Source organism: Miniopterus natalensis, chromosome 19, assembly GCF_054644295.1.
Source record: "Miniopterus natalensis isolate mMinNat1 chromosome 19, mMinNat1.hap1, whole genome shotgun sequence".
Lineage (NCBI taxonomy): Eukaryota > Metazoa > Chordata > Mammalia > Chiroptera > Miniopteridae > Miniopterus > Miniopterus natalensis.
The window spans coordinates 16,035,129-16,052,205 of record NC_142099.1 but is presented as its reverse complement, the minus strand read 5'-3'; the positions used below and the strand labels follow the sequence as shown (position 1 = coordinate 16,052,205).

At 42.9% G+C, this 17,077-nt stretch overlaps 1 protein-coding gene across 2 annotated transcripts in view; it reads right to left on the bottom strand.

Annotated features, from left to right (window-relative positions):
• The window catches only part of DNM3 (dynamin 3), a 348,064-nt gene that overhangs the window by 100,331 nt on the left and 230,656 nt on the right, over positions 1 to 17,077 (bottom strand). For both annotated transcript variants that reach the window (XM_016221402.2, XM_087827594.1), the window contains exon 15: positions 4,415 to 4,524. In XM_016221402.2, the coding sequence (XP_016076888.1) occupies positions 4,415 to 4,524 (110 nt within the window). The remainder of the gene's footprint in view (positions 1 to 4,414; positions 4,525 to 17,077) is intronic.

Sequence of the window (17,077 nt, the reverse complement as noted above, 5' to 3'; positions counted from 1 at the left end):
TGTGAACCATTATAATACTGAATAAGTGGTAAAAGACTGAGGTGGAACGCAAATACTGGGTAACAGTAATATGGCAATCAGGAGAGATTAGTGGAGTTAAAGTGTTTTAAGCTCATTTTAAAAAGAATCTAGAACAACAAACTTCAAACTTCAAGGCAAAAATATTAAAGGAATGTCTAAAAGATTAAAGTATATAATTTCCAAGCCAAGGGAAAAAAGTAATTAACCTAAGTAAAGGAAAAATAAGTCAGGAAAGAAGGCGGAAAACAAGTATAGGAAAGGCAGGGTGATGAGAAAGACTAAAATAAGATGTTCAAATACACTAAAAAAAATCAGTAATGATAGTAATAAATATAAATGGGCCAAACTCACCAGTTAAAAGAAAAAGACCTCAAGTTAGAAGAAAAGAAACAAATGTAGCGACGTGCTATAGGAAAAACACAATGAAAATACAGAAAGGCTGGTGGCCAAAGGAAGTATAAAACAATAAATCGAGCAAATATTAACCAAAAGAAAGGTAGTGTAACTATATTATGATCAGACAAAATCAATTTTAAGGTCAAGATCATTGTTAGGAATAAAGGCAGCTGCCACACAATTTTTTTTTTTAATGTCACCAGGAAGATACAATTCTAAACTTGTAAGAGTCTAATAACAGATTGACCTCAAAATACATAGAGCAAAAATTGACAGACTTACTAGAAATAATCAAGTCCACAATCATAAAGTGAGATTTTTCACACCCCTCTGATAAAGTAAGATTCTTTATGGTGTTCGTCTGCCTCCCTGTCTGTCTCCCTGCCAACATCCCTGTCTAGAACGTAATCTAAAAGGTATCAACCTAAAATGTATCATCTTTGTTGTCTGTTTTATTCATAGATGTATTTTAAGAACATAGAGAAGTGCCTGGCACATAACAGCTGCCAAATATATACTTGTTGAGCGTTTGAATTAATCGAGGTGAAAAAAGGTCATAACTATAGAAACTGAGTAATACAATTAGCAAGCACAACCTAACAGACTCTTACAGAACCCTTCCCTCCCAAACCAGCACGCTATTCTCGGGCATACATGGAATATTTATGAAAAGGACTATGTGCTAGACTGCATTCTCTGGCCATAGTGCAATTAAGTTAGAAATCAAAAACAAAACAATAAAATTCCATGCGCTATACAATGTCAAACACACATCTAAACAACAGAAGGGAGAAATCATAATGAAGATTGTGGAAACAGAAGATTGAAGGAAACAGGACTTAATAATAAAAACATTATATTTAAAAATTTGTGGTAAATATCTAAAGATTACTGAGATGGAATTTTATAGGTTTATATGCATATAAACGAAAAATAAAGGATAAAAATCAATGAGCTATCCATCTAAATTAAGTTATCAAAAAAAAAAAAAAAAAAACCCTACAAAGTAAACACAAAGAAAATACAGGGAAGGAAATAATGAAGACAAGAGCAGAAGTTATTGAAACAGGAAAAACAAATACACAATAGAGGTTCAAAAAAGTCAAAATCAGGTGCTTTTATAAAAAGATAAAATTTTGGCAACAGTGATCATGTTAAAAAAGATAAGGCTTACTGTTAGAAATAAAAAGGGGCCAAATTTCTGATAAGGCAGAGATTTGAAAAAACAGAACATTAAGAAATACTTGGCACTAATATATGTATTTCAAAATGAACAGAATGGACAATTTCCTATGAAAAAACATAATTTGTCCAAATTTACTCATGAAAAAAGTAGAAAGCCTAAACAAATCTATAATTATTAAGTACACTAAATCACTAGTTAAAAGTCTACTTAACAAAGCTGCCCATCACGACCTGATGAGTTCTACCAAACAACAATTACCAGTTAATCTTTATTTTATACAAAGTGTTCCAAAGAACAAGAGTTCTTATTCCCACTTCAGTAATGAAGCTAACAGAACCTTGATATGAAAACCAGGAAGGGAAAGTACATTGACGGGCCAATCACACTTATGACCGTAAATGTAAAAATCTAAATAAAATTCTAGCAAACTTAAGCCACAGCATGATTTAACTAGGTTTCACCCCAGGAGATCAAGGATGGTTTAACATTAGAAGTCTATTGATATATGTCGCCACATGAACAGATTGAAGAAGAAAATCGTCCAATCTTGTCTGTAGAGGTAGGAAAAACACTTGATAAAATTCACCCCCCATCATGATTAAAAGAGAAACAATTTAGCATCTGGAAACACAAGGGATCTCCTCTACCTGATATGAGGTTCCTATCAGAAAGTACCTAACAATAGAATTGTGAAATAATTTTCCTTAAAATAAAAACGAGACAAGAATGCCCCATTGTATTTGACATTGTACTAGAGGTCCTAACCAGTACAAAATTAATTGAAAAGTAATCACAGTTTCGGAGAAAGAGGCCTTGGTGAATGTGCCTGTGGATGGGATATCCTTGTACTCACTGAGGTCTCTGAGACGTAGCAGAAGAGTTCCGTCTCTGCTAAGAACTAGCATTACAGAATACCTACATTTTTAGAAGCTTAGAGTTTTCTTATTTTGGTATCTTTTGTTCTCTTTAAAACCCACAGTTGTATTTCATCTAAAAAGATGCTGATTTTTTATTTTGTACCAAGCCCTTTTATTTTGAGACAGGTATATTACCAGTACTTGTTCTGTTTGTTTTGTTAACCCTCACCTGAGGATATTTTTTCCACTGATTTTTTAGAGAGAGTAGAAGGGGAGAGAGAGAGAGAGAGAAACATCAATGTGAGAGAGTCACATCGATTGGTTTGCCTCCCCCGAGCACCCTGACCAGGGCTGGGGATCGAACCTGCAACCCGGTTACATGCCCTTGACCCGGAATCGAACCCGAGACCCTACGGTGTGTGGGCTGATGCTCTGACCACTGGGAAGCACAGACCAGGGCCCAAGCCCTTTTAGAACCTGAACTTCCCAAGCTGACCAAGGACTCAGCTGTAGCTTGACCTCCTGTGTGGTAGTCACACTTCCCATCCGGCAGCCGGGCAAGGAGGCTGAGCGCCGCGCCGATGATTCCTGCGGGGCCGCCACTTCCCCGCTGCTCGGAGCTTGGTCCCAGCACAAGGACATGCTACTGCTCTGCCCCGGAAACCTTTTCATTACTACTGTTTTGTTTTGTTTTGTTTTTCTCAAATAATACTAAGTGGTTTTTTATTTTAAAAAAATCCCGTCTCCGGATTTGATAGGAGAGTTGTGTTTAATTTGCTGGCCCCTTGATTCGTTAAATGCCTTGCTCTTGTGGTTTTCCTAAGTATATTCGTATGAGTCACTCTGAGCAACTGACGGGGAATGTAGGAAGAAGGCTCCGTTTGCTATTTTGATTCACTGTGTGACTGACCCTGGGCCAGTCACTGAACCTAGTCAAGGAACCTCATTCATTGCTAAATAAAGACCAAAGGCCTGGAAAGATCTGTTAAAATTAGGCGCCACCACCTAAGGACTCCTTCTCTTAATAACTGGCTCGGAGAAATTAATTAGCTTTTTCCTATAGCATTTCCATTTGGAAAAGATCTATGTTCTCCTTGCCTAGTAGTAACAGCCCTTTCACCCTCTCTGTCCCTGTCCTCTGTTACCTCTCCATTTGTATATTTTTTACCGCTTAGTTTCAGTGAACAACCATGGTCGTCGGGATAATCAGCCCCAAAGTAAGTTGTGCTACTGTAGGTGAGTGGCAGAAAAGAAAGAAGAAAGAAAAAGGGAGAAAGGGAGGAAGGGAGGGAGCGACAACTGGAAAAGAAAGATTCAGGTTTGAGATCTCCCAGGTACTAATTCTGTGACCTTAAGAAAGGCAGTTAACCTCTCTGAGCTACATTTTCTAATTTATAAAATGGTAACCACACTACTCTATCTTTTAACCTCATAGGCAGTTGTTACAAAAAACAGACAATGAGCCTGGATGGTGTTTGGAAAAACTGTCAAGTACGATATATTTGTATCCGTGTTAACTGGTAATTCTACTCACTGATGCAAGAATTTAGTCATAATACACATGAGAAGATCTTAAGTAATATTCAGTCATGCCAAACAGATACCATTAAAATCAGAGCCGAGTAATTCGTTAGTATGTGAACAATAAATTCAGGGCAAGGAAGACTTTAAAGTAATGAAATGTAGTTTAAGGATGGAAGCAACATCGTGAGGGTGCCTCCTGGCAACACGGGGAATAAACTAGTTAATACCTAAAGATCCTTCTTACTCTAGCTTTTAACCTTCTGAATTCATAGCCTATGGTGGAATCTAAGAATGCAGGATAAGTGAGGGCAAATGTTGAGTTAACAAATCTCCAGGTGGTGCCAGAGGAACTACTGCAAATGTGATCTCTGGGTGGTGTGGAAATTCAAGGGGGAAAAATCTGAAGACAGAAGTCGCTCCATTTTCTTACCTTTGTTCTGTGTTAAAGATTGCAAAGATGTGCTTGCTGGACATAAAGCTCTTTTCCACATCTCGAACTTTCAGGTTGTCCAAGGGAAGCATATACTTCTTTTCTTTTTCCTATTGAGAGAGAGAGAGAGAGAGAGAGAGAGCGCACTTTAATAAAAGATCTTGAAACATGTCAATGGTGACACTTCACCTGAGCTGGCCAACATGTGATTACAATATTTTGTTACTATCGCACACTATTTAAAAAAAAAAAAACTTTATTGATTTCAGAGAGAGGAAGGGAGGGGGGGAGAGAGAGAGAGAGAGAGAGAGAGAGAAACATCAAGGATGAGAGCGTTGTCATTGATCAGCTGCCTCCTGCACACCCCGGACTGGGGATTGAGCCTGCAACCTGGGCATGTGCCCTGACCGGGAATCAAACTGTGATCTCCTGGATCCTAGGTAGATGTTCAACCGCTGAACCACGCCTGGCCGGGCCACCGCACACTATTTTGATACCAGGTACCAAAGAACAGAAGTTAGGCATCTCCGATGATTCTCAACACATGGTCGGAGGAACAAGGGGAGGGAAGTCTAGAGGAAGGAAGGGCTCAGCGATGGAGAAAACACATGGGCTTCTATCCTTTCTTCCTCATGTGGGTCCCCTTAGATGTTTTCAAATGTTAGTTTGATATTAAGAATTTAGCCATCTGTTAATATTTAACAGAAATGTTCTGGTCCTAATTCAATGAGAAATGCCAGATGGATTTCATTTCAGATTTTATTTGCAGTCTAAGCAGTTTTGATAGCCAGCGCTGGCAGGGCCTGGAAGCATGAGGACCCCAGAATGAAATGCCCCCATAAACTACGCTCGAGCACAGCCATGCTTCCTTCACTTAGGTCTAGAACAAATGGGGGTCTGGAGAAAGAAAATGATGCCATTCAATTGTTGAGCTCTTTGAGAAACAACAATAACAACAACAAAATTAGAAGTGGACTGATATTAACTAGAACAGATTCCTTTTCAAAATGAACAATTCTTTAGGAAGAAACTGGACATTAGAGAGGGGACATCTGCAAATGACGCCAAACATACTGAACAGCAAAGAATTATTAGAAACATTTGCTTTCAGGGACTGGCCCAGGAGCGATGTTATCGTATGTACAAATGCTGAACAGCCAGTATGACAGGAGAGCCAAACACTCAGCCGAGGAAACCTAGTCATGATGTATTCCTGGGGCATCTGAGCCCTGTCCTGGATCAACAGTCGTCCTCTGTATGGTCCCAGCCTCTGTCTCTGGTGCTGGTCCTGAGAAAAAGCAGGACTAGCCTCCAGAGGAGGGGAGCACGGAGACTTAGCCAAGGCTTTTAATGCACAATTATTGATGTATTTCCTGTGGGGAATACATGCGCTGTAGAGACAGGTCTGACATAAGCCTTTTTTGTTATTGTTCCTGGAGCCCCTACAGCATGTCCTTGAGGGTTTGTGGCCGGGCCGGGCAGTGGGGAGCAGAACTCATCTGTGCCCGAGGCCAGCGCGTGGAGGCTGCTCCTGCGCACCACAGAGTTATCGGGGAGTAACGCGCTCCCTGCCGCTTCCTACTCCCGAATCGGTCAGGGGGCAGCTGGGCAGAGCACGTTCTGATAGCGAGGCGGAGACAACCAGCTGAGCGGGGAAGCTGAAGGAAGCTGGCTGGGGGACAGAATGGCTGTCCCGGCAGACAAAGTCTTCGAAGAACATTAAAAAAGAAAATCATAAAAGAAACTAAATGGGAGTGAAGGAAGCCTAGGAATAAACATGAAAAAGGAAAGCACCATGAGGAGAGTCCAATATTTCTTGTGCAAAAAAATTAATAATATATTAGCAAACACAAGGATATTCTAAACAGCAAAATCCATCATTTAAGTAAGTGCAGTATCCTAGTAGAATCTGACTTGAAACAAGATCAAGGCAAGAGTGTAGACTGAATGAAAACTATTCAATACATAATTAAATGAAAATGCTTGAGACCCGGGGAAATTTTTTTAGACGTTTTTCAATGCCCTAAACTTAAGCAGCTGGGTTTTTTTTAACGCATCCTAGTCAACCTTTTGAAATGATGGATTTTCCTTTTAATGGAAATCTGCATTTCATTGTAAAGATGGAACACGATGTCCTTGGCGTGTTTTCTATAGAAGGAGGCTCCCTTTGAACTTCATTCTTTAGCATATAGTAACAACCCAAACTCCAGCAAGCTGATGTCAAATATTCAACGCTGGAGAAAACGCACACACAGGCAGACAGGGGAACATGAAAATGTAGTTTCATTTCCAAAGTACTAAATGTCATTTATCTGGGGGTTCTGAAGACGTATTGCCGAATTATTTCATAAACGAGAGTTTTAAGGCTAACAAAGGAAGAGAAGAAGAGACCCAGGCTGATTTGTTTAATTAAAGTTGTTAGTCAAATGGAGTATTAAATGAGAGAGCAACGACACGGTATGTCGTAAATGTTTCTAAAATCCTTGGTGCTTTGGGGAAAGAATGATGTTTGGCTAAAAGAACACTTGGAATCCGAAAAAGCTAAAATAAGTCCAAGGAACAGAAGTGAGAAAGGATAAGCAGAATTATAATTTCCAATAGAGTGAGTCTCAGCACCAGCCCATTTGAGACATTTGCTGCACAAATCAGTTTTATTAAACTGTCCCATAGCTCAGTGTCCAGTATGGCAGCCACCAGCCACAGGGGACTGCTGAGCACTCGAAATGGAGCTAGGCCGGGATCTGCTCTCCACGTTAAATCCACGCCAGGCTTCAAAGGCTTGGTATGAGAAAAACAACATAAACCATCTCATTAATACTTTTATACTGGTTGGATGTCGAAATGGTATTTTTAATATATTGGGGTAAAGTATCACTAAACATAACCCACCTGTTGACTGTTGCTGTTTTGAACGGGGCCGCTAGGTCATTTTAAATGGCAGTGCGCAGCCCCTGGGCTCGAGCCCCATGCACTTCACGGCGCTTTCCTTTCCCCCATCCATGCAAACAGCTCTCCTCTTCGACCCCCGCTTCTGCCACCTGGCGTGTTTTCTGTTCTCCCCGTCGCCCCATCTGAAACCTCACTGTCCTTCCTGACCGACTGTCTTCCCTCGCCTCCTTTATTCCATCAAGGCTACGGCACTGCGTCTGAAGCATGTGTCCCAGCCGCCTCGTTTGACGTTCCCACGACATGACTCTAGGTCCCCGGCATCTCATACACATCTGATTATAAATGGTCTATTTGCTTTCAAATTCCTCTCACGTCACCAGGAAGGGCCATTTCTACAACTACTCTCACAAACTCATTAGAGTCCTTCAAAACTTTCGTGACTCTCCATTATTTATGGAAGAAAATCCACAAGACTCCTTAGTACGACATTGGGGAACACCTGTAATTCGGTCCGATACCGATGTGTCAACATTTCCTTTAGTCTTCATATAAGTCTCCATTTCAACCAAATGCACCTTTGCCAACAGTCTGTCCCAACTTGAAATACCCTTTTAACTTCAGCCACGTCAGTCTATTATTTAGCATCTACCTCAAGTTCTACCTTCTGTGCAAAAAGTTTTCCCAAGTTTGTAACTGCCTGTCTCTCTGTCACCACCCCCATCTCATACCTTACAAGATGCCTTCACCTTATAAATGCATCACATTAAAGATTTTGTGTAAAGGTGGTTCATTTGGATCTCGGAATGTTCGGTTGATTGTAGTGTTCAAGTAGGATGCGTTAGCAAAGGAACTTTAAAAAGTAGAGAAGCCCTTGCAATCTTTATAAATATATAAGACATAAAATTTGATATTTTAAATATTTTATCTTGAATACACATTTTGGAGAAAGCACTTGTAAAATCCCAGAGAAAGATTTTTTAAGATTATTTTTTTTTCAGTTTCATTGAAAAATAATTGGTATACATCATTGTCTAAGTCCAAGGGTGCAGCATGATAGTTTGATTTACACATATTGTGAAATGGTTATCACAAAAGGTTCAGCGAGCATCCATCTTCTCATACAGATACAATAAAAAGACTAGAAAGAATAAAAGAAAAAAGGAAAAAAACATCTTCTCCTTGTGATGAGAACTCAGGAGTTACTCTCTTAACAACTTTCCTGGGTGTCACACAGCAGTGAGCTACAGTCATCATGCTGTACGTTACATCACCAGGATTTATTTATTGTGTAACTGGAAGTCTGTACCCTCTGGACCAGCTTCCTCCCACCCCCTGCCTCTGGTAACCACAAGTCTGATATCTTTCTCTACTGAGCTTAGTTTCGCTTTTAAGATCCCGCATATAAGTGAGATCATACAGTATTTGTCTTTCTCTGTCTGACTTATTCCACTTAGCATAATACATTCAAGGTCTGTCCACGTTATTGTAAATGGTCTTTATGGCTGAATAACAAAAGCTCTGTGTGTGTGTGTGTGTGTGTGTGTGTACACACACACACACACACACACCAGTATCACACCTTCTTTTCTGTTCATCCATCAGTGAACATTTAGGCTGCTCCCGCGTATTAGCCATTGTAAACAGTGCTGCTGTGCACGTGGGAGTGTGGACATCTTTTCCAGGTAGTGTTTTCATCACCTATGGATATACAGTAGTTCCCCTAATCCACGGGGCGTAAGGCCCCCAGTGGACACCTGAGACCACAGATGATGCCGAACCCTATACATACTATGTTTTTTCTATACCATGCCTATGATAAAGCTCAGTGTATAAATTTAGGCACAGAAGGAGGTTAACAACAAGAATGCAACAGGACAGTTATAGCAACATACTGTAATAGAAGCTCCGTGAACGCAGCCTCTTTGGCAAAATGCCTTATTGTCCTGTACTCACCCTTCTTACCGTGGTGACGCGAGACGCTGAAATGCCAACATGGTGCGGCGAGGTGAATGACGTGGGCCTTGTGACCAACGTCAGGCATCCCCATAAGGGTGACCTGAACACGAGCCCAGTGATACCGGGACGGTCAATCTTACCGCAAGACGGCTACTCGGGGACTAACGGGCGGGGAGCGCGCTCAGGGTGGAGACGCTGGACGAGGGATGATTCACGTCCAGGGGGGACGGAGGCAGATGCACACTGCTCAGAACAGCGTGCAATTTAAAACCGAGGAACTGGTTACTTCTGGAATTTTCCATTTAATATATTCGGACCACAACTGACCTCAGGTAACAGAGAGTAGAGCCACAGATAAGGGGGCACTGTACCCCCAGAAGTGGAATCGCTGGACCCTACGGTAGTTCTAGTTTTACATTTTTGAGGACCCTCCATATAGTGAGAAATAACTTTTTAATAGCGACTCAGATAGGAAATTCTGCATGTTTTCAAAAGCTTTGGACGCTGCTGTCACTGAGTCAACATCATTCTTTTCCTCACTTTTAAATGTAGTGCCTCTGCTTTCCTCAACAGGAGACGGCTGCCAGCACCACTTATATAGGAGGCATCCAGGGGGACGGGGCTTCTTTGCTCAAAGAGAGAGGGACATGAGAGGGGATATTCCTTGCAGTAACTTGGCAAGAATTAGAAGAAAGAGGAGACAAAGGATAGGCCCAAAAAAGGACACTCCTACTGCGTGAAAGAGTGTGGTCTGCGGTGGAAGTCGGGGAACTGTGAGTGATAAGACGCAGGGGAACCAGGTGAAGGAAGGTGGGAATCATGGGATGGCCGCAGTATGTGTTCATAGACCTTGAAAGGAAACAAAAGGATCGATGAGGGACAGATGTCCGGCCCGCAAGTGCCCAATGATGGCCTGCAGCTGGCTGAGCACCATCCGTGCAGCTTGGTTGCTGGAAGGAGATACAGTGGGTATGAGGAGAGGGTTAGGTGCGTGGAGGAGTAGCTCCTGCATATGCTAAGAACTGGAAATTCTTTATCCGTGCGTGCCTTTTCGCACTAATAAGGCAACAGAAACTTCAAGGATGAGACCACGAGTCCCTCCTCATTTCTATATATTATTATGCCTAGCGTGGTTTCAGTCATTGAAATTTACATATATTAGAAATATTTGTTGATTTGGGAATGTCCAATAACTAAAGCTAATTGTTGAGAAAGATACTTGATAGTCACATATATTTGAGAATCAAATAAAAATTCTATGCAAAAACACAAACAAACACACACACACTGTATAAGGTGCTTATACACCATGTAGCTCCTGGTGACTTCTAACTGAGCAAACAGGTCTCTCAGACCATGGATACGATTTAGGAAATCCTTCCAATTCAAAGCACCCCTGCCCCTCTGCCATGCCCTGCCTGCCTGATTTGGGCACTTTGACGGGCCCACCGAAAACGTACCCCAGTATTCAGTGCCTGCCGTGGCCAGGCACCCACTCAGGCCTCTGCTGCTATATCCAGCATCCCTGCCCTCCAGTCTGATCCCCGACAGCACTGTGTGCTTGGTTTGTCACTTTGTACTTGCCTTTTGCTTCCTAAGTGTCCAGATGTTTCACCTAAGTGTCTGGATGCTCTGCCTTTCCAACTACAAGGTAAACTCCCAACGGAGAGAGCAAATCACCATTTGTACCTTTGTTGTTATTGTTCATCATTTGTGAATCTTGCTCCCCTGCTACCCTCCATGTCCTGACTCCCACCAAACCACCAACCCTGGGAGGAAAGCAACTGTTTCCTTCTTAGTTTCGGTGGCAAAGCTGACATTCAACGAACACGTGTGACGTGAACGTAAGACTGAGTCCCCTCATGGGCTGGCATTCTGCTTTGCCTAATTTAGGAACTCAGAGATGATGACTGACTTACAAAATAATCAAAATATCAAAGTAAAAAGAGAGGCTATAAAAATATTGAGAATACCAGAATACTAGTTCCACATGCTGTTGAAAACTAAAATCTGTTGTTTATTGCTGTTAAGAAGTTATAGTTATAGAGATGTACAAGTATGAAACTCATAATATAAACTCCCCATCTTCTTATTTGGGCTCTAATTCCCTGCTTTAATCAGAATTACACTTTGAGTAGTAAACAGCATCTGGGAGCCAGCAGGCTGCTAGTAAACGGGACTTCTCTAGATTTTGCTGTTGGGCACCGAGGAAACTCTAATGGGCTATTCCAGTAGGTCCAAGAAAACGCCATGGTCTACACACCAGTAGCTTCATGGCCGCCCCTTCTGCACTCGCACAGATCCTTAAATAGAGAACACACTGCCCTATCTCCATTGGGTAAGGGAAAGACAGTCACGCCTGCCAATACCCAATTAGAGATCCTGATCTCATCCTGGCTCCCTCCCTCTCTTCAGCGTCCAGTTCAATTTCCACCTCCTCCAGGAAGCCTTCTTGGCCACGAGAGCCCCCTGGAGGGCTCCCTCCTCCATTCTCATGGCATTCTTGGGCAGTACCACATATTTTTTGGACTTAGGATATACTGACCTATGTTTTAGGTCCATCTCATATCCTAGAAGTGTGGACTCCTCTCCCCTGACTAAAAAAAAAGTACTTTAATAATTTTACACATTCATGAGTATTTGTACACACAAGACCAGTGATGTGCAAGGCTGATAGTGATATAGGTACTAAAGAATCAATGTAAAGGCTCTTTCCCTGGAGAAAAAATAGGTGAAGAACTTTTGGACCCAGAGATACCTACCAGTCAGGGTGGGCAGCAAAAATGGTACAAAAACAAGAGAACTCGGTGAATGTCTTCCTGCTGAAATGTCTCTCAAGCCCCTTTCCTGCCCTGTCCCAGAATTCCAGCAATCAGATGGCTTTTTCTGCCTCTTCTCTGTTCTCTGCAGAGAAGGCACCTGGTATTCTAGCATTTCAACCAAAAAGCCGCCTTGTTACCGAATCCCCTTAGAGGGAGGTCCTATATTCTGGAAGCCTCACGGTCACACGGAGCTTCCAAGTAGTGAATGGCACAGGATGTATCACAGCTATGAACTGAAGGGGACTCTGAGGCTGGGCTATCTCAGCACCCACTGCAACCTCCTCGTAATGTTCGGTTTCAATTCAAAGCTCTCTTTCCCTTCCTGATCTTCCTCGTGTAGTGAGGGCTCCAGATGAGATATGGCATCAGCCAATCTGATGTACTCACACCAGACTCTGATTCAGAAGCGGGTGATACTCAGGAGCGACTGTTTCGTTGGCCTGGATCAAGGCATAGGAGGTGTGGCCCTGGATCCAGAGGCTACACTATGGGGCAGCTTCCTCACCACGCAGCCTCTCGGCCTGAAATTCCGTCTGGAGCCCACTCCTGGAAACTCAGCTAGTTCTGCACTGTGCCCTCCAATGGTTCTTTCAGGAATTTATCCCCCTTAATTTCTGAGCAATACTTCATTTTAAAATACTGAAAAAAATTTTAGTTAAAAATTCTAAGCCCTGGCCAGTGTGACCCAGTCGGCTGAATGTCATCCCATGCACCGAAAGGTTGCTGGTTTGATTCCAGGTCAGGGCACATGCCCGGGCTTTAGGCTCAGTCCCCAGTAGGGGGTGTGCAGGAGGCAGCCAATCAATGTATCCCTCTCACATTGATGTTTCTCTCTCTCTCCCTCTCTCCCGTCCTCTCCCTCTAAAATCAATTTTAAAGAAATCTTTAAAAATTTATAAATATTTAAATTTAAAAATTAAAATTAAAAAATAAACTCCCCCAAGAACTATGAGTATGTGAACTACAGTTATGCAGTTATGAGTTTCCAAACTTTTCCCTCGAGGAAAGAGTCTTTAACCAGGAAAAAATTATGTACATAAAAAATAACATTCATCAGAAATGTTACATCGACCATTCAAGGGGTAGGTGAGAAGGATGGCCTTTGAGCAGCACTGAAAGCAAGCACATAAGACAACCACAGATGTTAATACAACAGGAGGACGGATTCCCTGTGGCATACACGTGCATAAACTACAGCCAGCTCTGTAACAGCAGTGTGCTTTGTGGGTTAAGTTTTCTCTGCTACTTAGCTAAGTACGGGGACTAAGCTTGTGTTTCATACTTTTCCAGTTACTAGAAAGGAAAAAATGTACTCAGCGTGGCAACACATACTGCAAGCACTTTAAAATTAGCATCTTTCAAGTGCTCGATGGTCTCACTTCATTTCTTTCTGTGTGCCAAGGCAACACAACTTGTATTTTTTAAAATGAGGAACTTTCAAGTTTGGATCAGGGACTGCTGTCCTTGAAAAGGTGTGAGATACGACGTGGATTCCTGGGAGTAACATCTCTCCACTCTGGCCTCCGTGGCTGCACGTGACATTACAAAGGGACTTGGAACTTATGCCTACTTTGCAACGGCTTCCAAGTGCAAACTCATCACACAAAGGTCTGTATGCACAGCCCTCTGGGTAGACTTACATTAAATAAAAGTGTTATTTTGGCTAAATATTTCATACATTTGTAAAAAAAAACACAAAAAAAAACTCAACACTAAAAAGTACTTTGTTTACAAATGCAGCTTAATTTTTACTTATCTGAGAAAATGAGGGTCAGGAAGGCTTGTACAAATAAAACCCTCTGACAATTCCCAGAACTCAGTAGATGGATGGTTTGAGTTTTACCCCCATCATTTGTCACCGAGCTACAAACAGAAATCAAAGCTGAATTTTCCCCTCTCACTCTATCATTTCAGCGAAGAAACACTCAAAAAGAGGCAGCACTGGGGAGAAAAGCAACAGGGCTAAGCATTTTACCAAATGAGTGCGCTTTTCTGAAGTTCTTTGTGTTGAAGGTTAAGCTATTTCCCTCCCCCACCCCGGCCTCTGCTGATATTCCCACAATTCAGTGCGGTTGCTTCTGGGAGGGAAACGGTCTGCTTGCAAAGGAGAGCTGAGTCGAGTGCCCCTTGTGCTCTGGGGAGAGCCCTCCTCCCTGTGACCCAGGGCGTGCAGCCTGGAGCTGGAGCAGGGGAAAAGGGGCCCGGCCCATGCGCCCCTGAGAAGCAGCCCCGGACTTCAGATGACTTCGGGCTGGATTGCTCTGAGCACAGCTGGTGGTCTGAGCACCACAATCGGCTCAAACATGGGTCCACAAGAAAACAGGGCTTTGGACCAGGGGGAAAGAACCTCAGTAGCTCTCCATCGATCCTAATCACGGCTCCTGGCTGCCCACTGCTCTCTGGGGAAAGGGCCATGAGGAAGGAGACAGGAGAGGGTGGAGGGCAGGCAGAGAAAGGGAGCGTGAAGGGGCCTACTTATTCATAACTGGGAAGGAGGCTAGGCTTCCCCATGCTCTCTACTTTCACTGCGTGCTCAGGTGGCCCTGTCCCCATCTCTAAGAAATGAGGACCGCTGCGAGGGGAAGGACACAGGGTTGGGAGTAAAGACACAGGGGTTCACGTACGAGCTCTGACACCAGCTGTGCAAGCCCAGGGAAGGTGCCTGACTTCTCTAAGCCTGATCTTCTCTCTGTAAGGAGGTGATGCCTCTTAGGAGGTGTGGGGCTCACCTGGGATCCCGCAGAGGGCTGTGAATTCAGGGACTCCTGATAAATGTTTGTTTACTTTTCCCTGGGGGAAACCTTTTTGCCCATCCCCTTCCCACCTATAAACACAGTGAGGGGTTTCTCTTCAACATATTTTCAACAGTAAACTTTACACCTGTAAGCTAGAGAACTATATGGGGGGGGGGGGGAAGATTCATTGCATGCTCAGCAGATAAACATGAATGAAACACGAAGACTATCAAGCCAGGAGGGTGATGAGCGTGACACAATCTCTGCAACTTTCAACTACGTGTCCTTATTCAAAGGTTTGTAAGAAATCCAGACCCGCGGGGGTAAGGGGTGTGGCCAAGAGGGATCAGAATCCCTCTCCCTGCACCCCGCAAGGGATTGTTCAGAACAGATCAAGAAAAGTACCTGGGGGAGATGCAAGTTCTGAAACGAATGAAAAAAGAAAGTTCCCTAATTAAAGAATCATCCACAATAATTACAGATACATTCTTATACTTAAAAAAAATAAGCAAGAGTCTCAACACTGGCTGGGAAACTAAAAAGTAGGGAAGCTTTGTTTTCTTTCTCCAAACCTCTGCCATTCAGGCAGCTTCGCGTCTTGCTGGCTCCAAACCAGATGGCCTGGGTGGGCTGCTTTTGCTGTTGCCTAGAGTTTGTAAGTTTCTCCCTCTGCTACAAACCAAGAGAGCTCCCCCTCCCACTCCACTTGTCCTGTAGGGCCAACTGGGCTTTGTATACCAAGAATGGGGCTGTGTTTAACCCTGTAGATCCCTGAGACTAGCAGACACGGAATCTATGCTGATATACGCTATCAAACTCACTAATGCTATGTTTCATTATGCTGGGCTTTGTTTCATGCACAGTTGCATTTATAATAAATTAATGTCAGCCAGAAAACAGACTTCATTAATTATTTTCCCCAGACAATATCTGCATTTAAATCGGGACTTCAACCTTCCACCTGAAAGGACCAGGTTACTCGAGTGTTTTTGCAGCCTGGTAGGGGTGACACTGCTGGGTTGCCCTTAAATCATCCCAGTGGGTAGCTGGCTACTCCAAGGTTGGGCTGGAAAACACTGGCTGCTTCTCCAAGTCATTAAGGACTATGTTTAGGGTTGTGTTTCTCCCACTAGAGTCCCCTGACCCCAGGAGTCTGCGAGGTCTTGTGAGAATGAAAAAGAAAATTCGTGTTGGTATTGAATAAAGTTAGTGTATGGGCTTTTCTGAATGGTCACCGTTTCATAAGTGAACACTGGCATTTGACTTCAGCGCCCACGTTTGCATTTCCGGGGCAGTAGTACTTTGTTTGCAGCACACTGATGAGAAAAAGCAGAGACAGACATCAGCACATCTGTTGTGTACTTTCCTCCAATGACATTACAGTGCCTGGTGGATGGAGGCTTAACTCCAACAGGAAAACAGTGGCAGGAGGGTGACGGGTCACATAGCACAGGGTAGCCCAGGCATGCCCATCGCCGAAGATCCCAGGCCTGGAGGCCAGAGTACATCCCCACTGACGAGCTAATTATGTCTTTTAAACATAATTAACATGTTGATCAGTTGAAATTTTTGGTAAAATAGTTTTGTTTGAATTTGACTTGGCTTTGGTTTTTTGGATACAGATCAACAAGCATAAGGTGTTTATTTGCAGATAATTAAAATAAAACAATTATCTGCTTGTACATATTTATGTACCATCGTGAATAAAAGTAGTCTGCCTATGCTCATAAATGATAAGGAGTCTATTCTTTTACAGGGTTTTGCACATACCCAAGTTTGAGAAACACTGGTTCAGGGAAAGTGTATTTGGAATTCTCTTAAAAGGGTTGACGTAGTAAAATAGGTACGAACAAATGACCTTGACTTATTATAAATAATTTGGAGCAGAGCTTAGAAATTGCTTCAATTTCTGACTGCCCTCAGCAAGACCAGGGAAAAAACACGGTTGGGCCCTGGGAACCTGGGGGGCCCGGCCATGGCTGTGGCACACACAGGGGCCTGGCGGCGGCTGTTTTCCTGCTTTGTGCAGCAGTTCAGTTCACCATATGGAAAGAAGGGATAATAATACCCAAACCCAACCCTAAACCCAAAAATGAAAACAAACTTAACTGTATGGGAACAAAGAGGCAATAGATGCAAAAGCATTTCCATCTTTTGAAAAACAAGAAGGTACTATTTAAAAGAGGAACTCTTGAAAATATCTCAACAGCATGTGTCTAATTCATACCGACGTGTGTAATTGGACCTATGTTTAATTTTTG